The sequence below is a fragment of the Sarcophilus harrisii genome, chromosome 4 (genome assembly GCF_902635505.1).
Source record: "Sarcophilus harrisii chromosome 4, mSarHar1.11, whole genome shotgun sequence".
NCBI classification, from domain to species: Eukaryota; Metazoa; Chordata; class Mammalia; order Dasyuromorphia; family Dasyuridae; genus Sarcophilus; species Sarcophilus harrisii.
The window spans coordinates 134,605,901-134,632,693 of record NC_045429.1 but is presented as its reverse complement, the minus strand read 5'-3'; the positions used below and the strand labels follow the sequence as shown (position 1 = coordinate 134,632,693).

Sequence of the window (26,793 nt, the reverse complement as noted above, 5' to 3'; positions counted from 1 at the left end):
TAACCAGGTATAGGTGGTTATTAGTCTGAGACTCTCTAAGGTGTCAGTAAAGCAACAGAGCAGGAGGTTGAAGGATCTTCATGGTAGAGCTCTATAGAATCTCAGCTTTAGCAGTAAAGAAATATCCTTGGCAGTTCTTATCTGCCTCTTTTTTCAGAACCTAGAGAATGATGCAAGGCTCTTAAAATAGCTGGGGAATAGAATAGCTATAGAAATGGAAGTGAAAGCAATGGCTCAAGTGAAAAGTTAGTAGAACGAGCATCGAACTTGATTTCAGACCCAGCATTCTTGATATCATTGCTTTCTTGCTTCCATAATTCTGTAATTTGCCAGGGTTGTACATAAACATGACCATAGGGACCTCAGCAAAAATTCTTTCAAGCCAGTCTTAAGTTGCAAAGTATTTCTTCTCTATACTCAGATCTTTTACTAATTCTGTCTTAGGAATTAATCAAGTAAATAAGTGGATATATTAAGAAGTAGTTTTGTTTTTGAGTTCTTGCATTCATTTAAAAAAATTACATTTAACCCTTTCACCCCTTAAAGAGCTATTTTGGAGCAGCTAGATAAAGCCAATAGAATACCAGCCCCAGAGGCAGGAGGACCTGAATTCAAATCCTGTCCCACGTACTTAATCAGTTTTGTGACTTTGAGCAAGTCACTTAACCCTGATTGTCCCACTCCTTCCCCAAAGCACTATTTTTTTTTAAGTTCTAAGTTGATATCCACTTGGGATCAAACTGCAGCTGTGTGACCCTGAGCAAATCACTTAACTCTGATTGCCTCAAAAAAAAAAATGCAATTTTATATTGAAAAAAGGTGCTAAATTAATATACACTTAGAACTGATCTATAGCCATAGACTAGTTGCTAGCTGCAAGGGTAGCTGAGATAGAACCATAATAACAGGAAAGCATTGTTTATATATAGTGCCTTTCTCTGAGGAACTCCAAGCACTTTATGGAAATCTCATCAATTCGTGGAGAATTCCCTATGAGGTAAGTAGAAGTCAGGGCTCATTAACCTCATTTTGTCAGTGAGCAAAGTGAGGCAGAGAGAGGTTAAGGATAAGCTCCACTTAGAAAGGTACTACCTTTGCGCCTGCATCTCCTCGGAAGGAATCTGTCTTCATGCTCACTTAATCCTTAGTTTTTTATCTTGGACTGCCAGCGTGGGATTCAACACATTTGCGCAGAAAAAGAACTGAAATAAGACCACTGGTTCCCTTGGCAAAGCTGATAGTTACAAACACCTCTCGGTCATTGTAGATATAATAGGGCAAGTTTGTAAGGTGAACTTTCTTTCCGAGGAACTCCGGGCTTGGAGGCTTCTGAATTCTCTTTCTTGAAAGGTTGGTAATGGAAGTTGATCTCCTGAGGATGCCTCTTTTAAATTCAGAGTGACCCATTTAAAGGAGGCTCTCTTTGGAACTGGATTGCATTGAATGGGGCCTGCTTTAATGTAGTCACCTTCTATACTAATGCTAATTGTTCTAATACTGCTCTTTCAAAAGAGCAACTTTTTCTAAGACTGATCCCTGCTTTTGTGAAATTCCAAATGTGTAGGATGCGAGCTAGGGCCTGCTGTTTGAATGTTTCTTTGAAAACATAAGGGGGGGGGGGGAAAGCCCTTTTTCTGAGGTTTTTAGGACTTTACTTTAGAAAGCAAATTCAGGTTAAATTTTTTAAAAATTCCTTTTTCACTTGTTAAATGCTAATGTAACTCCTTTAAAATATGGATACTTTGGTGGTGAATTTTTTTAAGGCATGGTCATTTAAAAGTCATCATTTTTTATATCTTATTTTTGTACCTATATTCTTTTATGTGGGAGACAAAACATTATTTAAATATTAAATAATAATGCTTCTGTGTGTCAAATGTGGTACTAAATAGCTAGGTAACATTTATATAGCTCTGTGGTTTATAAAGTGTAAACAAATACTATTTTATCTTTCTTAACACTCTTGGAGGAGCGGCTAGATGGCCCAGTGGATAGAGCACCAGCCTTGATGGCAGGAGGATCTGAGTTCAAATCTGGCCTCAGACATTTCCTACTTCCTAGCTGGGTGACCCTGGGCAAGTCACTTAACCCTGATTGCCTCAGCAAAAAAAAACAAAACAAAACACACTCTTGGGGAGGTAGGTGACTTGCCCAGAGTCATATAGGTAGGAAATGTCTGAGGGGGTTATTTGAACTTGTGTCTTCCTGAGTCGAAGTCCAGTACAGGGCTGCTTATTTCTATGGATCATTGATCCCATTTGATAAGGATAATTTTACCGATGGTACCAATTACAACCCAAGTGTGCTTTTCATACTGTGCAGTTCTGCTCAACAGCCTCTCACAGATTTTCCCCAAGGGGACCTGTCAGCCGGCTGGGAACTTTCCTTTGGACCCCCTCTCTTTGCATAGATGTCAAGTGGATCATGTGAGGTGCCCCACATTGGCTAGGAGTTTCAGCCTTACTCATTCCTATCATGTGACTTTCCATTGCTCTTCGGGTGATTAGCAACTTTAATCCTTTGGGGGACTTGTAATATTAAGGTGGAAAGTGTGACCCTTTGTCTTAAGGAGAAGCTTGGAGATCATTTATAGAATGATGAACTCCCCAAAGGGAATCCTACCCATTCTGAACCCCTGTTCAATTCTGGATCCATTTGTTGGCCATTTATTGTGATTTTCAAAGAGTAAGCTATATAAGTGGATGAACTTTGTGGATTATCCATAAGCATTCATCATCCATTTGGCTTTTTCTTTGAGGAGATGTGAGATTTCTAGATGATAATCTTTTGATTTAAGAAGTTTACATTATATTGATGATGGCAAATCCAAGTATCATGTTCCTTTTTAAGGTTACAGACTGCTGTAAATCTGTATACATTTAAATTTTATAGGTTTAAATTGAATTTCTGCCATGATCTATCAGTTCATCAATAAACATTTGTAATGGCCCTACTTAAAAAAAAAAAAAAAGTTTACATTATAAATTTACATTAAATTACATTATAAAGTTTACATTATAATGAGAGTTGTGATATGAATACAGAAATAAATACCGGAGTAGGGCATTATGGATCTCTCAATTTAGCTATGTGTCTCTGATCAAATCACTGAACTGTTTGCCTCATTTTCCTTATTTATAAAAATGGCCATGCTAGCACTGACCTCTCAAAAAGATCCAGAATCCTAGGATGTCTGTGTTGGAAGGAGTTTGGAGGCTATCCAGTCCAAATTGCACTTGAACAAGAGTTCCCCCTACAACCTACTCAATAATAGGAGCTAACTTGTATATAGTGCTTATTACTCTGTGCCAGACACAAGTACTTTCCAATTATTACCTTATTTGAGCTTCACAACAATCCTTCCAGGTAGGTGGTATTATTATCCCCATTTTTAAAAATTTTTATTTTATTTTATTTTATTTTACAAATGTGAGGCAAACAGTTTAAATGACTTATTCAGTTCTTCCTCACTCCAGTCCTAGGACTGTTATCTGATGGTCCAGATAAGTTGTCATCCAGCTGTTTGTTGGTTGAAAAGTTTCAGGGAGAGTTGTCATGACCTCCTCCAGCGACTGCTGCTTAATCCTACTTTTTGATATTTTTATTATCAGGTAGCTAGATAAGGGAGTAAGAATTTTAAACTTGAAAGTCTAAGACCAGAGTGCAAATTCTACCTCAGACACCTAGCTGTGCAAATCTGGCCAAGTCACATCATCTGTAAAATGGAGATACTAATTAGCACATACCCCCGCTAGGTTGTTGTGTGGGATCAAATGAGATGACGTGTATGGAGTGTTCTTTGAACCTTTAAGTGCTATATAAATGCTAATGACGATGGTAGAAGTTTTTCCCTGCATCAGACTTGAAGAGAATTAGTTTTAACTTCTACCCAAATAATGCCTTTTCCACATGACAGCACTTCTAAGACTTCAGGATCTGTCATGCTCCTTCTTAAATCTTCTCTTTTCCAGGCTAACCATCCCTACTTTTTCAGCTGATTCTGATGTGGTATGATCTCATGATATGGTTCAGAATATGTTATAAATTATCAGTGTCCTTAAAATATAACACCCAGAACATATTTTTCTGATGTATGTTGGGACTATTTCTTATCTTGTCCTGGAAACTACTTATTATCTTTTTAAAAATTACTGACATATTTTGTTTTGACATAGAAGATATTTCTAAGCTCTTCTTTCCTCCTCAGGTATTTACCAGAAAATAGATTTTATTTTTGTTTTTGTTTTGATAACACATTGTAAGGCACTAATATTTGATCATAGTTTGGTATTTATTTTTGCATTAATTCATGTTGTCCTTGTGCATTGTTTTGATTTTCTTTTTTTCCCCCTACTCCGAATCACTTTACACAAGTCTTTCTATGTTTCTCTGAATTTTTAAAATAAGTTGTTAATTTTCCAAATACAATGCAAAGGTAGTTTTCAGCATTCACTCTTGGAAAACTTTGTGTTCCATATTTTTCTCCCTTCCCTACTCCCTCCTTAGAGAGCAAATAATCCAATATGTTCAACTTCTTCTAAATATATTAACACATTTTTGCTGTACAAGAGAAAAAATGAGAGGGAAAAAAAGCAAACATGTAAACAACAACAACAACAACAAACTGAAAGTACTATGTTGTAATCCACTGAAAAAAAATTTTTTTTTTTATTTGTCAGCTAAGTGCTCGGTGGATAGAATGTTGGACCAGAATTCAAAAAGACTTCTTTTCCTGAACTCAAATATAGGGGTTCAGACACTTAATTAGATGTGTGACCCTGGGCAAGTCACTTAACCCTGTTTGCCTAGTTTTCCTTATCTGTAAAATAATCTGGAGAAAGAGATGGCAGACCACTGCAGTATCTTTGCCAAGAAAACTCTTAAATGGGGTCACAAAGAGTTGGACATGACTGAAAAATGACTAAACAACTAAACAAACCTTTGTATCCCTGTTTTTCTATTTCTCAGTGGTTGGGCATATACTTTCTTTCTAGCTTAATGTTATTACAAATAGTGCTGCTCTGAATACTTTTGTACCTATTCTTCTTTTCTTGCTTTTAATAAATTCTTGGGACAGTTCCTTTCTTACATAATTTCAAGTTGACAAAACACCTTTTAAATAAAATTCTGTTTTAGTTGACTACAGTACTTTGGACAATGAAACTAATAATATGCAAATCAAAAAGTATACTTGTGTTTTTGTCTGGACATGTTAAAAATGAATAGACCAAGTAAAGTTGGAGATTTCAGATCTTGCCTCTTAATTTTTATTGGAGAAAAAAAAATTTAAGGGAAGAGGACGAGAAATTGAAACGATTAGAAGTAGACAAATTCCTCTGTCACTCTAATCTATTGCTGTGTATTATCTGATCTGTATTTTGTAGCATATATTAAAATTTAGGTCTGGTGGTAGATGTATTCATTCTGGTTATTATGTTGGGTCAGTAAGAACCTTTCATGCCCCAAATTTTTTAGTAAATTAATTCAGCAAAAAAGTGTTGAAACCAGTCTAACTAGCACAGGGAGGCCGAGGAAGTATTTTTTAAAACAATTTCTTCAGTTCTCCTCACCCCAACCCAGTAGCCTTCTTCCTCCCCTTCTTGCCTTCTCTACCCCCATTTTTAAAATAGCAGTGCTTTTCATACTGTCAGAATTTCATGTTGTGACACCCCTACTCAAAAGTTATGACAGCAATGCCATGACAGCCACTGCCTCCCGAGAATCAATCAGGCAATTAATTTTGTAAATGAAATGCTGATTATACAAAGCTTCACATGAGAGGCCCAGTGATTAAAATCAATTTAACAAATTGTTTCAGGTGGGACTTGATTAATAATTTGCTGTAAATGCTAAGGATATATGACCAGCATACTTTTTTTTTTTTTGGTCGTTGTTAGTAGAACTATTATTTGGGTAGGTAGAAAAAAAATCTGCAGGTAAGGTGTGTATGTATATATGTGTGTGTGTATACACACACATATAGATATGGAGGGAGACAGAGGCTTCTGACCTAGTTGCTGTGAGTGTAAAGCCATTTTCATATTAGGGCATGTTATTCACTTTTTCGTTATTTTACTAACTAAACCTACTTAATACTGAGCACCGGATACTTTAGCTATTACCATAATATAACTTAAAGGACATTAGAGATAATGGAATTGACCTGCAATATTCATTGAAAGTATCCGTGTTTGGAGGAATAACTTTAATTGAGCAGGAAATAGATTTCTATAATATTTCTAAGGGCTCCACATTTTGTGTGCTATTTCTTTGGAATAACATATTTGGAAAAGGAATATAATGCATGGAGGAGGGTAGCCTGGTAGGGAAAAGAATGTTATTTCACTTGGTTTTCTTTTCTTTGGGTTGCTAATTTTACTCAGTTGATTCATGATATTATTTTTGTGCTCAATAATCTTGCCTCTTGGATTTTCCCTATTTTGTGCATTTTGTTGCTTGGTATCCTATTGGGTCTAGTAAAAGGATGAATGGGGGGAGTATGTTGACCAGGAGCTACAGAATGTTAGAACAGGAAGTGACCAAAAAAATTTGGACTAATCAGAATTTGGTGAGTGCCTACTGTGTGCCAGACACTGCCAAGTCCAAGAAATACACAGTAGAAATTGGAGAAAATCTTAAAGGGAAGGCACTGATATCAAGGAGGAACTAATAGGAAGGGCTGCCTGCAAGAAGGGAAGGTTTTAACTGAGGCTGAATAGAACCCTAGGAGAGGGATGGAGTGAGGAACCAAAAGGAAGCAATATTATTGGATCACAGAGTATCATGGGGAAGGAAGATTTAAGACTGGAAAAGTAAGAAAAGGTCAGAAGATGAAGGGCTTTGAAAGACAAATATAGAGTACTTTTTATGCATCCTAGAGATGTTAGGGAGCAGATGGAGGAGTCCCATAGTCAGACTTGTACTTTAGAAAGAACTGTCTTGACTGAAATGGTGACAGACTTGTAAAGAGACCGACCAGCAAGAAGTGTGGTTGGAAAGGGGGGTGGGAATAACTGCCCCAGCTTCTTACTCAAAAATCTAGTTTCAAATTCAGTCTCCAATCCTTATAGACTGTGCTTATCTGAACTTCAGTATCCTCATCTGTCAACTGTTGTTGTGTCAGATGATCTCTGTGGAATCAACTCTAACTTCCTCTTGTTATGGATCCTTGTAAAGTTTTAGATCTTATTTGATTTGTCGACTGATGCAAATTACAACTCATCTCCACTTTGTTCTCTTTTGCTAGTTTTACCCGTGAGGATTCATCCTTTTATTGTTATTGGGTGGATAATAGTCCACCAGTTATATATGGAAATTTAAAAAATCTCATTCTAAAAAATGAGTGGGTCAAACAAAAAAAAAGCACAGAAGCAATCCATAATTTCATCTAAGGGAATGGCAATAATGAGACAACATACCAAAACTTGTGGGATGCAGCTAAGGCAGTTCTTAAAGAGGAAATTTTCTATCTCTGAATAGCTAAATGAATAAAAGAGAAAGAGGAAATTAATGAATTGGGCATGCAGCTAACAAAGCTAGAAAAAGAACAAATTAAAAACCCCCCAATTAAATGCCAAATTAGAAATTCTGAAACTCGAGGAAGAGATTAATAAAATTGAAACTAAGAAAACTACTGAACTAATAAATAAAACTGGGAGTTGGTTTTATGAAAAAACCAACAAAATAAAAACACTTGGTGAATTTAATTGAGAGGATGCAACAACATGAGTTTATTTGAATACTTTAGTCAGTGTCTGATGCAGTACTTCCTTGAATCTTAGCTTGGGAGACTTCTCAATGGGTCCATAACTGATAAATGTCAGAAGAAGAGATTAAGCTATGGGCAAATAATATGTTTCAAATTTTGACAGATTTTTCTTTTCCTGTTTTTTCTTCTCTTCTTATCCCTAAATGTGCTTGAGATCTTAATAAATTAGGTCTTCTGCCAAGCATTCTATAGTCATTTTTCCATCTACCCCTTCTTTGCTATTTTGTGAGTGAGAGTGATTGTTATCTTCTAGCTTCTTTTTCTGTAAGATTTTACAAATGAGCTTATATTCTATACTGATGCTGCCATATCTCTCCATGGCAAAATGATAAAGTATTTGCTAGCACAAGCAGTTTGTAGGTTCTTTTAACCTTCTTGTAGTGATTGTTGTACATTGATTAAATTTTCACAAAACCTGGTAAATTGTATTGTCTGCTTTTTCTATTTCCCATCTTTTGGGGGTATCAATAGTTAACCCCGTAATTTTGGAGGTGTTTTTACTGTAATCCAGTTTTCTTGTCATTTTTATTTTTAGGATCCATAACATCATTGATTTGGAACTGGAAGGGACCTTAGTGGCCATCTAGTCTGTAACTCCCTCGTTTTATAGATGAGAAAATCGGGTACAGAGACAAGAAGGGATTTTTTTCTTTCAATATGGTATCAATCTTTACTCCCAAAGTCAATGGTCTGACAGTACAGGAAAAGCTGATTTGGTAATGACTTCTGCATTGCCAAACAGTTGCCTTTTGTTTAAGATTCAGCCAGTTTGATATGTGTGTATATGTGTGTGTGTGTGTAGTACATATGTGTGTATATGTATATATTATGTGTATGTATGTGTGTGGATTTTTTTTGGGGGGGTTTCTGTTATTGATGCTAGCCATATTCTGTGTTTTTCACTCTCTTCCTATAGAAAATATTCAGAAGATATAGGGGAGATTTCTTTGCATTATAGAGGTCTCTGACTTATTTCCTTTCTTAACTTGAAGTATATTTTTCAACATTTTTTGCCTTTTTCTCTGTATACTTTTAGTTAGTCAGTAACCTTTTGTCTTCTCTATAGTAGGCACTGTGCTAAGTGCTGGGGATACTTTGCCTTCTCCTCTCTCTTCCCAAAAGACATTTTTTGTTCTCAAGGAACTCACAATTGAATGAGGGAGACAACATGTAAAGAACAATGTAAAAACAATCTATATACAAGAAAAATTGGAAGTGATCATTTGGAGGAAGGTGACACTGGCATTAAGAGGGACAGGAAAGGCTTCTTGTAGAAGGTGGGACTTTTAGCTGAGACTTGAAGGAAGCCAGGAGGTGGAGATGAGCAGGTAAAACATTCCATGTATGGGGGACAGTCAGTGAAAATGACCAAACTTGGGAGCTGGAATATATTCTTTGAGGTATAATTACTTTTTACTTTAGATTGGAAAATCTTATTAAATTCTTAATTGTTGTTCAGTTCAAAGCTTTATCCCATTTGACAAAGGTAGTGGGATATTTGCCATTTCCTTCTCTAGCTCATTTTATGGATGAGGAAACGGGCAAAAAGGGTTAAGTGATAGGATAGCGTCTGAGGCCAGATTTGAAATAAGGAAGATCTCAGGCCTGGTACTCTGCCACTGAGCCACTGTCTACGCCTAAATTCTCAATAGATTTCTCTGTTTTCTCATCTTCAGCAACAAATATTGGTGTTTATTTTATGATTATATTCAGTTTGTTTTTAGTTATTTTTTTAAAATACAAATATTCACTCATCTTAAGCACTGCAAATTGAGGTGACCAAGTATCCCATGAAATGTTTTTCATTGCTTGTGGAAACATAAAACCAACTCAGCCAGCTTCTTTATTTGTCTCGTTTCTCTGAGAAGATCCTATGAGCCATTTTTCTATTTAGCCACAATTTCCTTGTAACTTCTAGTTTCACTTAGAACAAGAATGTCATTGTTGAGAAACAAAGGAGTGAGTGCAAAGAGAAGTGACTTTGTAGTCAGAGGGCCTGATTTCAAATCCTACCTTGGCTGCTGATATTCCTTGTGTGACTTTGAGCAGGTCACTTCAATAATCTTTGAACCTCATTTCCACAGACAGATATAAAACGAACAGTTGAGACTACATGGCCTCAGGTTCCCTTCAGGTTTTGAATCTGTGGTCCTCTTACTTGACTCTGTCATCTGTTCATCTTTTTGTGATTGGTCAAGGATGTACCATTTAGAGTAATGATGGTTAAGTTAACGTTTATAAATGGTCTAAAAACTGATTCATAGTTTCCTCTACTGCCATCACTGCAGAAATGGAAAAAAGTATATCAAGTATAAATATATCAAGTATAAAGCCTTATTTTTGTTTGTTTGTTTGTTTCATAGGTTGCTCTGGCCAAGAAATTTATTAGTGTCTGACAGAGACATCAACTCAGTCCACTTTAAAACTTTCTAGTGTGGAATAACCTGCTAGGACTCTATGTCCCAAAGATATAAAAAGATATAAGTATGGGACATAGGCAGAGTGCTCTGTAAACCTGTACATTTGGATAATATGGCCATAAATCAAGATTTTTCATAATCTCTTTGGTGTGATGATCCCCTTTTGATCCCTTTTGACATCCTGGTGAAACTTTTGGACCCCTTATCAGAATGATATTTTAAAATACATAAAATTAAATATGTGAGAATACAAAGGGAAATTATTATTTTGTAATGCAATTTTATATATTTATACATGTGTGTATATATACACATAGACATGTGCATAAACATACGTGTGTGTGTATATCTACACACATACAGACATATATAGTTTATAAATCCTTGGTCAAGAACTGATAAATAAAAACAAGACAGCTTGAGAAGATAGAGATGGAGTTTACTAACACTAGGTCTGGGTTGGACTCCTTAGCTTCTGGGGACCTTTCAGACTTGCTGCTTTAATAGTATGAACAACACCTGGGGGAATCATGGGAGAGTTTTACTTAGGAGATTGCACCTGGATTGAGGCTTGCAGGATGACAGATGCTCTAAATAGAGGAGATAGGGGAACAAGGGTGTGCTTGGGAAAGGGATTGTTGTATTGGTTTTATGAACACCTAACTAGGAAATGGAATGGTTTATATCAGCAACAGCTACTAGTCCAACTTGACTGGAACCATGAAGGGAAGTAATGTAAAATGAAATGAAAATTGAAACCAGTTTGTGGAGGGCCTTGAAAGCCATTTGTGATTATGGTTACTTGTTTTTTAATCTTACAAGCAATAAGGAGTTACTGCTGAAGGTTTTTGAGAAGAGGAATGGTATTGGGAGACTTTTGGTTTAGAAAGGTAATTTTGATAGCTTTGTGGATGATAGTTTGGAGAAGGGAAAGATTGTGTAGAGAAACCAACTCTGAGACTATTAAAGTAAGCAGGTGAAAAGGGATGAAGGTCTAAACTAGATTGAGATATTGACAGGATATCCAGGTGTCTGTGCAGAAGGGAGTTCATGTATATAAAGTTTTGGGAGGATTATCTCTGGAGAGAGGTTTACTGATAATTATTTCAAGGGAATGGATAATTATGACTACAAAAGGCAATATAGCAGATAAAAAAGCCTTGGTGGTTTTGCTGGGAGAAAAGTACTATGAGAATTTGAAAGTGATCGATCTCTCTCTTTCTCTCTCTCTCTCTTATATATATATATATATATATATATATATATATATATATATAATCTCCAAGAGAAATAACATCACCATATGTGTATATATATGTGTATGTATATATATATATATATATATATATATGTATTTTCTCTTCCTTCTCCTTTTCCTCTTTCTCTTTCTTTTCTTGGACCTGAAGCACATTTACTGACATGTTATCAAATGAGGTTGAAGGTAGTAATAGCAAGAGTTTGCTAGGAGAATTTCATCAATGCCAGAATTCTTTTTTTTAATTTAAAAAAAGAAAAAAATTATTAAAGCTTTTTATTTTCAAAACATATGCATAAATAATTTTCAACACTCACCCTTGCAAAATCTTGTGTTCCAAATTTTTTCTCCCTTCCTCCCCCCACCCCCATCCCCTTCCCTAGACAGCAAGTAATCCAATATATGTTAAACATGTGTGTATTTTGGCTTTAGTCTTCTCTCCAAGATGAAGCCAATATACAGAAGCATTGATTTTCATAGCTGAGAAGAAATAATCTTCAAACTTGGAAACAGTTTTTGTCTTATGAACTTCTGTCTAGAATTCTAGTATTTTAGAGCTAGAAGGGACTCTGTCTTTCTGACCAAAGCTCAACATCTTGGTAGAACATGTTGTACCAGATGAAGTCTAGAAGTCCTCTGAGAACTATCTCATCTGTCTTCCATAGCACCTTATAGTTGACTTCTGTTCGTGAAAATGAGTACCATATGTTTTCTGAAACTTTAATACTACATTGCTGACTCATTACAACCCTCAGATCCTCTTGTTAGCCCATAACTAGTTTTCCATCTTGAAAGTTTATTTTTTTCCAAGGTATATTTTATTGCATTTGTCCTCATTAATCTTTATTCTATTTCCCCCTCTTCTTATCCCACCTTCTATTCACTAAAATTACTTTTGTCATTTTCTTATTTGCAACTTGTGCCTTTTGTCCCATCCACCCCTTCACTAAACCAATTATATGAATATATTCTTTATTCACATCACTAAAAATAACTATTAACACATGGGGCTCAGGACAATGTTCTGTATATTCTGCACATCCTTACTTAAATGGGTACTTGTCTCTTATGTTAGAAAGTATGTTCTGTGAGATTAGACATTATTTCATTCTTTGCACTTGTATCTAAGCATAGTGTCTGTAAGTATAAATTAGTAATAATACAAAAATAAAACATTAGCATGGATAAATTAACTGTAATCTGAGGCAAATCATTTAATCTCTTTAAAGTTAAACCTTCTCATATGTAAAATATTGATAGTCATACCTATACCCTTTTATGTCCGGGTTTTCATAGACCTTAAAGCAGAATCTAAGTCACTACTATTATTTCTGAAGCATCTGTGAAATATCATTTGCTTTCTCTCAGGTTGGTACTTAAAGAGGCTCATTTTTCTAATTGCCAACATTTTCTACTTTTTCTGATACTTAATTCTTATAATTGTCACTTCTGCAAACAGGGTTTCTTTAGGTTGATGCAAGCTTCCCCTTTTCTGGAGCAGTGAACACTGAACCAAGAATGAGGTTGGAACTTTAACATTAGCTAGCTTTGTGGTATTGAGCAAGTAATTTAACTATTTTTCTGGTCTTTAGTTTCTACATCTGTAAAATAAAAACCCTAGACTAAACAAACTCCTTTAAGGCCCCTTTAAGTTTTGTGATGCCGTGTATTGCCTTATTTATTTATTTGTTTGATTTAGTGTGACTATTTCCCAACAAAAACAGAAAAGCTCTTCCACATGTTGCAAAAGATGAAGGAATCTGAAGCATGTTGGAAGGACAAGTGAGGGACTAAGTTGGACAAGAGCTGGAATATGCCCTGATTTTTGAGAGTTGTACCAGTAATTTGCTCTCATAGCGTAGTCGTTGCTGTGATTCTGTGTCCTGCAGGTTGTTTTAAGTTTAAAAATAGTTCTGATTGTAATTTTCTGCAAATTAAAAAAAACCCTACAATTTATCTTAAATGTTATATTTATTTAAAATTAGTCACCCAACATTTTGGCTTTGTTTCCTTTTGGAACCCCGATATCCACTGTTTCATTCCTATTTTCTCTTCCCTCCCTTCCCCCCCCCCCCGATTTTCTCTCCTGTCCTTAATTTTGTGTTTCCCTTATGAATCTTCATTTTTTAAAAGGTGTAAAATGTTGCATGTTTTGCTAGAGAGACTCTGAAACAAATAATTTAGGTTCAGTTTGCCCCATCTAATCTGGTAGAATTCTGGTTATTTTCAAATCCCCATTTGCCTAATTTTCAAATTAGTCAAATTTTCGTTGGTTGAGCAAAATAAAACTCTTGATCCTACAATTAGGAGGACAAATATTGATTAATACTGTACCAAATAGATGCTATTGTATTATTAGTATAAATCAAATAAACTTGATGTTTTGAATGTGTTCTTTCCTATATTTCTAATAATTATAATTTGGTTAGTGATTTTATTCTAAGAAAAACATATTTCTTAATAAGGGGAAGTAAATATTCTATTGTGATTCTCCTCCATTCTTGACTTTAATTGAATTTATTCATAACGAACAGAGTATTACTGAACCTAATGGTGTGAGCTGAGTACTCATTGTTGGAGTCTTGAACATTTTTGTTTTCTCTTTCAGAAGTTTGCCTAAAACTGTTGTAAGGAATTAATAACTATAGCCTATACAATTCTACTTGGAATGAAAACATTTAATCCTATTATTTATATCGATTAAAAAAAAACTGCATTGTGTCAGTTGACACAGATTGATTCATTGAGGTATTATTAAGTTCTGAGTTTTCTAGTGTTAACTTTTGGAACTATTCAATTCTAAAAGTATTTATTGAATACCCATGCATGATGTAATACATGACACTATCCTAGTTGCTGTGAGGGGGAATACACAACTGGAAATGTATCTTTGGCTATAAAAATTTTTATGTATATAAACAGAAGCAAATTTGAGTATAACAATACAAGAAATTTCTTAAGTCAATGTTAAATGTTACATGTGTAGTGTGGGTTACATTTCCTGTGGCTATAATGAACTCTACTATATTATTTAATTTCCTCTACTCTTTCTATTGAAATCCCTCATTTATTTTAATGCCAAACTTAGGTATCTTCTCCTGCATGCAGCTTTCACTTTTATCCTTAGATGAAAATGATTTTCTCCTCCTCCAATTCATCTGATTTATTTTTTCGATGTAAATATTCTCTCAGTGATGCTATATGATTGCAAATTTTGAAATCTCTGAGGTGTTACAGTTATGGTTGACTCAATAAGCAAACAGACGACACATGGAAGGCTCAAGTAATCTCCAGCATATTTCCTGGAATTGATCTATGTTCAGGAATGTAAGAGTTACTTATCATTGAAGATAAAAAATTGGAAAAATAGGGTGCTGGAAAGAACAGTCCAAATTTCCCTTAAGAACTCTCAAAAAATAGCAACAGACCTTGAGGAAGATGTCTGGCATCTTCCAGTGGATACTTTCTGAAGGATGTATATGGAAAGTCATGGACAAGAAATAAACATGGTATTCACAAACTCTTATTGTAGTTTTAAGCTTATTAAAGCTTGATACTTGAATAAGCATGGTTTGGTTGAAATCAGACTTCTTTTGAGATCACAGATCCATCGCAATATTGTGTACCTTTTGCTCTTATTATTACTTTTGAGATGTCTATATTTGTATTCCTTAGGGCTTACTATTTAGCTTTTGGGAATGGAGCAGGGAGGTAGAGTGCTTTTGGCTTTCAGTTTTTATTAGTTTGGAAATTTCTTCCATCTATGCAGGTATGTATGCTGGGTCTTAGGAAAAAATATGACTTGTACTTGGTCACTTGCACTGGGACTTCCTGATTCCGTTCAATTTTTTTTTTATTCATTATATCACTTCCTCTAATTTAGGGTATATTAAGTGAGGATATTTTTAATGTCACAGCTGATCAAAAGATAGAATATAAATCCCATCTGTGTGTGTGTGTGTGTGTGTAGTTTTATATATGTATATGTATAATTTTTAAAATTTATTTATCATAAAAAAGCATTTGCTTTGGTAAAGAAAAACTCACCTCAAAGACTCATGCATACATCAAAATTATTAAAAATTCCTTGAATCGTATGTATACTACAGAGGTAGTCTTAGTTGGCCCATTGATCATGAATATCAGAAGAAACATAAAACGAGTAGCTAAGGTGTTAACCAAAGATGCTCACCACCACTCTTTTTGAGGGCATTTAGTGCAAAGCTCAATCTGTAGAAGGATTCTCTGTAGATGGCTGGGTACTACCTGGTGGTCTGGATTTTGAATGATGTAGTCACTCTTTGTATCAAACCTTGGAAAACTGTGGAGCCTTCTAAGCAACTCCGAATTTGGCCTAATTGTCCCTAGGGGAAAAAGACAAATGAATAAGAATGTTTATTGTCCAGATTGTTGTTTGTGGTGAATTTAGGTGGATAGAGGTTTTGGGCAGATATTGCAAATGGCAGTGTTGGGGTTAGAGTAAAACAAGAGGAATACAGTAGTGTAATTGCCTATGGGAATTGCAGAGTTGCTTTAATAACCCTCAACTTTTCTTTGAAATCAAGACTCATTTTTTTATTTTATTTTATTTTTTAACTGTAGAAGTAATAGTTTAAAATCAATTAATGTAAAAAGGTAATGATCCTTTGAGTTATTCTTAAATTCTGATTTCTTTCAATTCCAATATTCAACTAGTGTTTTTAATAATTGTGAGAATTAACATTTAGTATTTCTCAGAAAGCAATGGAGAGGTGCTTTTGTGAGTTGGATATAAAACATAAATAAAGCTTTTTTTTTTTTTTTTTTTTTTTGTGAAAAATACTGTAGTTTAACCTGAGACACAGAATATTCCTTTGTGCTTGCAGCATTGGCTTCACCTCCCATTGAAATTTTGGTGGTTAGTAGTAGTTTCGGAGCTCAAAAACTGACTAGAAGGAATAGATTTCTGTCATGTATACACATAGTATATAACTTTGGTGTTTTCTATAACTAATTATAGAAACCAACCAAGATAATGCTATCCTAAGCACTTAATGAAAAGAACAATGTTCACATAGCAAGAAAAAATCATTCCACTGAACTTTGTAGTCCAGACCACACTTGAAGCACCATGTTCATTTCTGGGTGAATCTTCCTGATTCTGTTTTGTTTTTTTTTTTTTTTTTTTTAAATCCACTATATCACTTCCTCTAATTTAGGGTATATTTAGTGAGGACATTTTTACTATCACAGCTGATCAAAAGATAGAATATAAATCCCAGTGTACTTAATTTTTTTTTTTTATCATAAAAAGCATTTGCTTTGGTAAAGAAAAACTTATTTTAAAGACTCACCTTAAAGACTTAAAAAATTAGAGAGTTTTAGAAAGGACAGAAAGAAGTCTTTTCTAAAGAGTATCCAAAAGGGCATCATGATCACATAGTGAGAGGACTAGACAGAATATCGAATTAGGATCTTTTGAAGGCCCTGGGGATATTAAGCCTACAGAAGTGAAGACAAGGTGAAAATGTGGTAACAGTCTCAAAAGTATTTTAAGGGCTTTTATTTGGAAGAGGGGTTTAGACTTAATTCTTTTTTAGACCTAGGGTGGGCAGCAATAAGGAATGGGATTTCCAGGAGTATATTTTAAGGAAAAACTTAACTATCCTGACAATTGGAGCTGTTCAGAAGCAAATGGGAATTTTACAAAATGATAACTTTTTTTTATTAGATATTTTTAATGGAGAGATTGGATGACCACTTGTTGGGGATACTATCAAAAGGATTGTGGGTTGAGTTAGGATTAGAGAATTTCTTGCCAGTTTTCTCAATTCTTAGATTCTGTGATATGTGAAAAGCCAATAACAAAGCTTCTTAAAAGTACTTTGAAATGTATACAGTAATATGAATTAGCCTAACTTCATTTTGCTGTTTAGTTCTCTTTGAAATGGCTTCCACCCCAGCCATCCCTCCTCCTCGCTCAGCATGTTTTGTGGTATTCAAAACCACTTGCCTATTTCCACCAAATTGGAACTCAAATCACAGCTGTCATAAGCATGCTATCAAGATTAGAAAAACAGATGTTTTGGAAATATTTGCGTAAAGAAAGATTCAAGGACCATCAGAAATGCTAATGATCTCTTTAAAAAATATAGCATAAACCTTTTGCTTAAAAGGCTTGTTAAAAATGACTAGTGTGATGCTTGGAAGTAAAGCACCCTTGGAAGAGGAATGTCTGGTTAAAAAATACAAGATCAGTTTTAAGTTGAATTGGGAGTAGGGGAAATCACTAATCTCATGAGTTCTTGGTGAGTTTTTTTTTTTTTTAACCTATCCTAGAATAGCCAGGGATTTAATTTTTTTTCCTTGGAAAGCATATGATGGCAGAGCAGGGTTTGAGATGCTAATTTTGGACATTATAATATTGAAAAAAAAATTTGCTCTGGGCCAAATTTGTAGATTATGAAGCAGCATTTAATAGAGGGCTAGAGAAAGAGGTTGAAATGAAATGTTTTGTATGGTTTGCCTTACCTATTTTGAAATTTGGGCTGTTAGTTTTTAAGGTACTTTGATGTCTTTACAGAGGCACATAGTGTAGGTATTTCAAAAAGTGTGCTTTTTTTTTTTTGGAGTTTGAGAAATTCAATATTAGTTCAAATTAACTTTGCATTAAATAAGGTTATGGAAGTTTATGGCAAGATGTCCCAGATTAGAAAAAAGCAAGTCTAAAGACTGATAGAGGAAATTGCTACACTGTTATCAGCAAAACTAAAATACAGACATTCCAAGCATTTCCCCATTTTTAAATTTCCGTTTTAATTAAGCCTGTTTTGGTAGTGTACTGTTTAAAATGAAATAAATGGACCTTTCCAGTGCCCTGGGCTAATCCAGATTGAATGATAAGATAGGATAGTTGAGCATCCAGGAGAGTTAATGATTTTGTATTGGAAATATATCCTGTTAATCTGGTTTGCACAATTTGGGTCTCTGTTAGGGCTACTAGCTTATTTCTACGCTTCCCAAATTCCCTATGTGATCCATTTTTCCTTGTAGTCTGAGAGAATATTTCCCTTTGACTCACTCCTGGATTTCCAGGCATATTTTGGAACTCTCTGAGTCACCCACGGAACTACTCGGAAGATTAGTCCCTTTCCTCTTGATGCAGAAAATCATGATGTGTCTTTGCCTTATTCCCCCTCCCTGCTAGTAATTATCTCTCTTATTTCTCACCAATCAGAGGACACCTTTTCTTTCTCATTGCTTATTTCCCAGTGATTTGTTGCGTCTCCCTTTCCCTTTCTAACATGCATATCCATTGGTGCTGGGGAATAGTAATCTGATTTTTATGGGTTAGAGATGTTGTATACAATTGCCTCTATTCGCTTTGCTTTGTGTGTGTAGGTGATTAAGTCCTGCATGCTAAATTCTATATCTAGACTCATCATTTTGATTTTCTATGTCCCAGAAGTTGTACTGGACTTGAAACAAGTGGGCTGCCCTAAAAGAATCAAAACAAAAATCTAGTTTAGAGTTTTTGTTAGATCTGACAGGAAGCTCACTTTATTAGAAAGGAATCGTGGTTTACATTATAGCTTGGTGGCTTATTTGTGCACATGTGTATTATGGAAAGCCTTGACATTTTCTTTCCGTGTCATTTTTTTTCCCCTCTAAAAGCCTACTTTCTCACTCTCTTCAACTAACTCTGTCACAAATGTTTGACTGGGACTTGCAGGCTGAGACAGAAATAAAATTGTTATTATTATGAGACTACTTTGAAGGCAGAAAGTATTGCTAATCACCAAACATTGAAGTGTACTTCATTTTTTAAATACTATTAAGCTAAAAGGAGTTGGGTGAAATTAATTATCTTGCTCACTTCCTGAATACATAATAGAAATTCAGATGTAAATTTTTTCTCTGCTTAGGGTGCAAAATCTTTCTTTATCTCTGACTCAGGGCCCTTCCAATTTAAAAAACCTTTTTAATTAATGAGAAAAAAAATAGAAAATTTGTGTGTAACGTTGCTGTTAGTTAACATTCTTCTGCATTTTAATTTGTCAAGTAATTGTTCTTAATGTTTTCAAAATAGAGGTTCATTGTGTTGAACATCTCTGATGCTTATATCTGCTTGAATAGATTTTTCTCTCATCTGGATGCAGAATATTAAAAAAATTTTTTTTTTTTAAATTTTAATAACAGGGTAGTCCAATGGATCCAATGGTAATGAAGAGACCTCAGTTGTATGGAATGGGCAATAATCCTCATTCCCAGCCTCAGCAAAGCAGTCCATACCCTGGGGGATCATATGGTCCCCCTGGCCCACAGCGTTATCCAATTGGAATCCAGGGACGGACCCCAGGTGCCATGGGAGGAATGCAATATCCACAACAACAGGTTTGTGGTGATTTTTACTTACTTTTGGTGGTGGTTCCTGTTACTTTCTTTCTCATTTTCTAGGAGTTGGGAGAATTTGGGGAATCATATGAAGGTAAGTGATTATAAGGCTTTGAAACTACTCTCTTTTAATTTCTTCTAGCAAAAGTCTTTGGATGTAAACGAATTCCTTATACATTTTCTTGAAATAAATTATATAGGTTTTTAGTTATTTCTTTTACCTATTTGTCAGTGAGCTTTAAGGACATTTGCTGAATGCCTTGTTGATGGGCAGGAGACCAGTCATGGCCATACTTGAAATATAAAAAAGATATCATTACCAAGTTGAGTTTTCTGCTTAACTTCTTGTGTAGTTTTGCTTGCATTAAAAGGAAAAAAAAAAGATTTCTCTGAACTTTTTAAGTAGTAGTTTCTTAGAGCTAGATCAATTTCTTTCTATCTAAGGATCTTTAAAAAAAAAAATAAATTTCCTTACTCTTGTTTAAAAGTGCTATTTAAAGCTCCTTTTTGCTTGTTTAGTGATAATTTTTTCCCCCTAAAGTATCACAACAACTATGTGTGTATCAGACTTTGGCTATTCACATTTTACAGACAAGGAAACTGAGATGGAGGGAAATTAAGTGGTGCCCAGAAACAGGATTGAAAAAGAGTCCTTCCAGGTCCTGCATTCACTTTGATGTGATGTTTTCGTTTATCAGACTCATGGAAGTTTCCTTAAATGCTTTATCACGACCGTATCCAAATCATTATGTAAAATTGAAACTATTCTATATGGAACTGGGAATATAATCAAATTTGGCCCTAAGTGGGATTAATTATTAAAAGAGCAGGGAAGTTGAACCTATTTATCTCAGCAAAAATTTACTAGATGCAGGATGTTGTTAGATGTTGGGGATACAAAGATGAAAAATTATGTCACTTTCCTCAAGATGTCTTAGGTTAGAAAAATGTTTTGTTGGTTCTGCTGTTCTAATTTTGATTTAAGGTATTATTTTAAAGTTATTTGAGGGGAATGTTGGGAGAGTTGGCTGCCCTAATCTGCCATCTTTGAAAGATAAATTCTGTATCAAACATTGTCAAACATGATCAGAACATAAGTTGTGATCATACAAGATGCCTATAGGACATGAAGTTAGAAACAATGAAGAGGTCCATGGTGGTTAGGTACTGGAGCTCAGATGAGAAACTAAGGTCAGATAAATAGGTCTGGGGTCATGTGTCTGCTTAGCTGGTTATTACGAATGTAACTTTGAACAAGATATTTAAGAACTCTGAGTTTCTATTTCTTTATCACTAAAATAGGCATTGAACTAGATTATTTCTAAGGTTCCTATAATGGGCAAATTCTATCTCTATATATGTTAGGGGGCTAAAGGAAGAGGAAGAGTTGGGAATTCATTCTAGATATAGGATATTGCTTGTCCTTTGTTATTTTAGTAGAAAAAAAGTCCCTAATGGGATAATATGAGTTCAGGGGATAGTGATTTGAGTGTAGAGTATGTTAAAGAGTACCATGAAGTGCTATGGGAAGGTAGGATGGAGCCAGATTGTTGAAGTCCTTGGATGCCAAGTTAAGGAATTGATGTTTTATTTTGAGTCAAGTCAGTGAGAAGTTTCTGGAGGTTAGTGAGAAGGATGTATTAGACAGGAGAGACTGGAGTTAAGACAACCTGTTAGTCAATGTGGGAGAGACTAGGCAAGATATAATCAGAATCAAGACTGTGGTGAATGATGAGAGTGGAAAGGAGAATCATTAGAATTTGGCAACTATTTGGGGAGGGAGAGAGGAAAAAGAAAGAAGGATGAGTCACAAATGGTCTTAAAATTCAGTATGTTGGCTTAGATCCCAAGAATTTTGTTCAAGATTATTGCAGTTAATAAAGCTTTAATGTTTGCACAGCTTCATTTTGATATTTCTTATGGATATACTGTGTTTAAAAACATTTTAGGCAGGGTCTGCCTCATGCCAATCTCCAGATTTGGTATTTGATATTTGAAAAAAATGAGGTACTTTTAGGTCATTTAGCAGTTTACAAAAAAGAGATTTACTTGGCCAAAACTGAAGAAGAATTTCTTGTTTTTGTTTTCCATCTTTAATGACCTCATCAGAACATCTCTGGGGCTCCTCCTTCCTCACCATTTTTATATCCAGGAAGTGATCTGAATCTTTCTCCAAGCCAGCCAAGACTAAAGGATGGTCTACATAACTTTTAAGAAAAAAAATTATCCTAACTTGCATGGGATGATAGGAGTTTACAATATTGCTCTTACCACAAATACTTACAGAGAAGATACCATAAATAATCTTAATAGCCTATTCTAGTCTTTAACAATATATCCTTAAGAAATTCTTCCCAATATCTAATTCAAATCCTCCGTGATGCAATATAAGCTACTTACTTCTTGCTCTGTCACATGTGGACATGGAGAATATCTATATACTTTACTGTTATTAAGATCCTTTCTCAAAAAAGACTCAGATTTTTTTTTTTGCTTCTTATATAAGTGGAATATAATATAATATTATATTCCATTTATATAGGAAGTGGAATATATTATATTATAATATTCCTACATAAGTGGAATATATATATATATATGTATACACACACACACACATTTTTCCTTTTCTAAAATACTATAAAACGGGATTGGATAAAGATGAGAAACAGGAATAAGTTTATATAAAAACTCCATTTACTAAACAAAGTGACTCACTGAGATATAGAAAAATTAGTAACAAAGGTTATATTCTTGATTTTGAATTCTTTCATGAAAAATTGTTTTGAGTCCGATTCTTTTTGTACAGCAAAATAACTCTTTGGACATGTATACATATATTGTATTTAACTTATACTTTAACATATTTAACATGTATTGGTCAACCTGCCATCTGGGGGAAGGAGGGGAAAAGTTGGAACAAAAGGTTTTTCAATTGTCAGTGCTGAAAAATTACCCATGCATATATGCGGTAAATAAAAAGCTATGATAATAATAAAAAAAGAAAAATTGTTTTGAGAAAGAAAGACAGATAACAGAGACAGACACATATAGGGGTCTGGGAGGGAGAGCAAAAGGAAGGGGGGAAAAAGAAATGAGAGGCATTTAAATTGGATTAGGAGAGCTTTCTGTCTAGGGACAAGTAGTTGGTACTTTGCTGCTTTAGTGCAATATTATCATAGACCAGCTTCCTGGACCAAAAAATATAATTGGGAAATGTTTAACAAAATAAATAAAAGTACAGTACAATATAGATAATGTTAATCTGTGGTTTCTTGAGTTAGTATGCCAACTTCTGTTTGAGTTTAATCCCATTATTGTAGAGGATTAGTCATTTCATCATTGTGGGTACCTCTTCCATTCATTCAGATTTTGACTTTTCTTTGGCAGTCAGGTTGGCACAGTGGATAAAATACGGGCTTGGAGTCCATCAGTCAGGAAAGACTTGAATTCAAACCCAACCTCAGATGCTTTCTAGCTGTGTGATCTTGGACAAATCAATTAACCTCAGCTTGCCTCAGTTTTCTTAATTTACAAAGTAGGAATAATAACTTCTTTTCTCCCTAATTGTGGTGAGGGAAAAAAATAACATTTTTAAAGCACATGTGTGTAATTAATTGTTAATATTACTCATTTCCTTTGAGAAGCACTGTTGGACCTGTCTCCTAATACTGGCTCTATTTTTTTACTACTTGTGACCTTGGGAGAGAATTTTTTGGATTCATTTCCTGATCTGTGAAACTTTGAGGCTGCACTAGACTCTTGGACCCCCTCTGCCTTAGAGTGCTTGAAAAGGGGGGAGTAGAATGTAACAAGAATGGAAGGCCATGTTGTAAAAAGAATTCCAGAGCTTTCTATTTTGTCCTGGAGATAACATGGAATTATTAGACATGGAATGGAAGACGGAGGGAGTGTGTAACTTGGGAGGACCCAGGCTTTAAAAAAATCACCTTGATAGCTGAGAAAATGAATTAATGTTGGGGAGACTTTTGAACCAAGGAGCCCAATTGGAAGGTTATTAGCAGTTAACTAACAGGTGAGAAATGATGAAAACCTAAGGCCATTGTTCGCTTTTTCCCATAAGTCCTTCACAGAGTTTTTGCCCAATGCATCTGAGAATGTTTTCTTGTTTAAGTATTTAGGGTAGCCTATTAAAACTCCCCTTATGCTGTCGATCTGGACAAATTGAATTCCCGTAGAAGTTTTTGCTGATAACTAGTTGTAGTTGTTTAAAAGTAAGGAACTTAGGAGACGCATAAAGGGGTAAAGAAAACATTTTCTTGATTTATTTTTCTTTCTTCAAATGACTGTGGAAGGTTCACATAAGGGAAGAGTACCAGTCATATGCAAGTATATGTCATAATCTCAGTTTCTTTAATAATTTTTGGCTATTATATATTAGGAAGATTAAATAGCTCTGTTTTGAAGGGGCCAGAAAGACCATTAGCAAATTTCTGCTATGATTTCAGATTAAATTTCTTACTGCCAACTGGAGGTATGTTGTGTTGCATTTAAATAATCTTTTTGATAATGAAAGGAGAGCAGTGTTGTTAGTAAGAGATTAAATGCCATCGTATAAAAACTTAACTTTTATACTGGGCTAAATATGCTAAATGGTTAGAAACAGTGCTTATTCCAATGCTTTTATATAATTATAAAAACAAATCATCTTTCTTATAAATTTAAAAAGGAAAAAAAATTGAAGTTTGAAGTCATTGTTAATTAAATAAGCTTAAAAAATTTTTTTTGGAAGAGTTACTTTATTTTCCACTGAGGTGAGTTTTGCATTTTTTTCACTTCATTTACTAATTTCTGGATAATTGTGAATTATCAGTTAACTGGTAATAATCTGGCACAGTGATTGGCTGCTGGCCCTATCTGTCTTCTCATGGCACTAATATAATTGGCTGAGCTGTGTTATAGTTATGATTACTAATACTCTTCAGGGGAAAAGTAAGAGGATAATTATGACATTGAGTTTTTATTGAATGGACATCACCACCTAGCTATGATTTTGCTTTGGACAGCCTCCAAAGCTTTCGTGTGTTTGGTTTGTGAACCTCTAATGATCTGAATCCAGTTCATTTGGTATTGCTTATATATTTCGGCAAAGGATTAAAATGCAGGAATTCAGGTTTGTAAATTGAGTTGCCCACTTACCAGCTGAGTGGTAAGTTGTCTTTGGCTCAGGGGTCACGGTATGATTCCTGGCTGGCATTCCATTCCTGTGACATGAATTTTAAATGACTATTCCATTAGAGGAGACTTGGAGTGCTTGTTTGAAATTAACTGTGGGTAATATTGTTGCTTGCTTTTTGTTTTTGACAGTCTGAAGGAATTGACTGTCATAAGCTTCTGTTTTGGATAAATTTGATTTGGAGGGTGATTTGTGTATATGTGTATACATATATGTTTGTATGTATGTGTGTATATACACCTATGTGTATTTATATGCACATGTGTGTATGTATGTATATTTGTGTGTATATATATATATACACACAAATATATATACACACAAATATACATACACACAAGCATATGTATATATACGTACATATAAACTTTTAAAATGTGTCCATGACTGGGTCTTTGAAGCATGTACTGATAATCGTATGCCATTTTGGTATTTATTAACTGGAACTAGATTTGTGGTCTTTCCCTTGCTGATCCTCCCACATCATCAGGCAAATACCTGCCTAAACAGATTAGCTTTGCATGGTGCCCTAAAAACTAGAACACTTGGGTTTTATCGAACTAAGAGGGGAAATGAATTTTATATGCTTCTGTGGATAACGTTCTGCCTTCAGGCTCCTGGAATTCAAATCTGGGGACCGTTAACAGAAATGCTGTGGTTGGTTTCATCTAATACAATGGTACATAGAGGATATGTAATCTTTTAAGTTATCAGAATCTGACTCATTTTGGATTTTTCAGATTTAATTTTATACAAGAAACACCAAGCTCTCCAATGTTGCCTCCAAGACTTTAGCAATAACCTTTGTTTTATTTTCCTTTTTCTTTAGGAATTTAAGTGTATATAGGGTCCTGAATAAGCCACCTTTTGTTATTCTTGCTATCTTTGTTTTGCCAAAGATTTATTGGCAAAAGCCTTGGTCCCAAGAAACAAATAGACAGCTCAGGTTACATTTGTTTATGTCAGGCAGATGACGGGTGACTTGCCTACAATTATCCAGGTATTTCAGAGCTGTTAATATACATCACTTAACTTTTCTTGTCTCACTGAAGATTAGGATTGCCTTTTCTTTCACATAAATAGTAATCTAATGAATGTGACTGTTGACTAATTATGAGCTTGTTTGTGGAAAAGAGTAAGAGAATATTATAAAAATGTATGTATGTGTTTACAAAGCCTTTGAGCTTGTGACTTTTTAATGTTTTATTTTGGTGCATTGTTTCTCTATGAGTGCAACTCTACCAAAATCAGCTAGACAAAAGCGGTATATACTCTCTTTAAATGCTATGCTGGCAAATGAAAGTATAAATTATAGTTTTGCATACATAGGCGATTCAACTGTCCTTATGGCTTTAGAGTAAATAAAAACTAAATCAAGTCTAAGATAGTCTCTTAAAAAAGAACATTAGAATTTGGTAGGAATTATAAATTATTCTTAATCTAATGCTGAGAGGCTTATCTTCTTCTATACCCTTTGGCCATGTCTATATTGCCAAATGTTTTCTGTGTATAATATCTGTTTTAGAACACAAGCATTTTATTTAGTACCATCTTAACAGCCAAAACATTTGCTTCCAAAACAAATGTTTGTTTTGGCAGCAGATGTTTCCAAAAGGAGGCAAATATTTCAATTGTTTTGGCCAAAATAAATGTTTTCTTTAGGGCTGTTAAGGCAGCCAACAATTTCTAAGTCTTTCTACTTATATTATCTTAGAATGTTAGAGGACATATTTTTTTCCCATCTTAATTGTGGTGAAAATGTAAATGTTTTGGAAACATT

At 34.6% G+C, this 26,793-nt stretch overlaps 1 protein-coding gene across 4 annotated transcripts in view; it reads left to right on the top strand.

The window, feature by feature from the left end:
* ARID1B (AT-rich interaction domain 1B) overlaps positions 1 to 26,793 on the top strand; it is a 526,614-nt gene that overhangs the window by 40,941 nt on the left and 458,880 nt on the right. For 3 of the 4 annotated variants that reach the window (XM_031937578.1, XM_031937582.1, XM_031937581.1), the window contains exon 2: positions 19,622 to 19,816. In XM_031937578.1, coding sequence (XP_031793438.1) covers positions 19,622 to 19,816 — 195 coding nt within the window. Of the gene's footprint in view, positions 1 to 808; positions 998 to 19,621; positions 19,817 to 26,793 lie in introns of those variants that run through there. The other variant, XM_031937579.1, reaches the window with a different exon arrangement.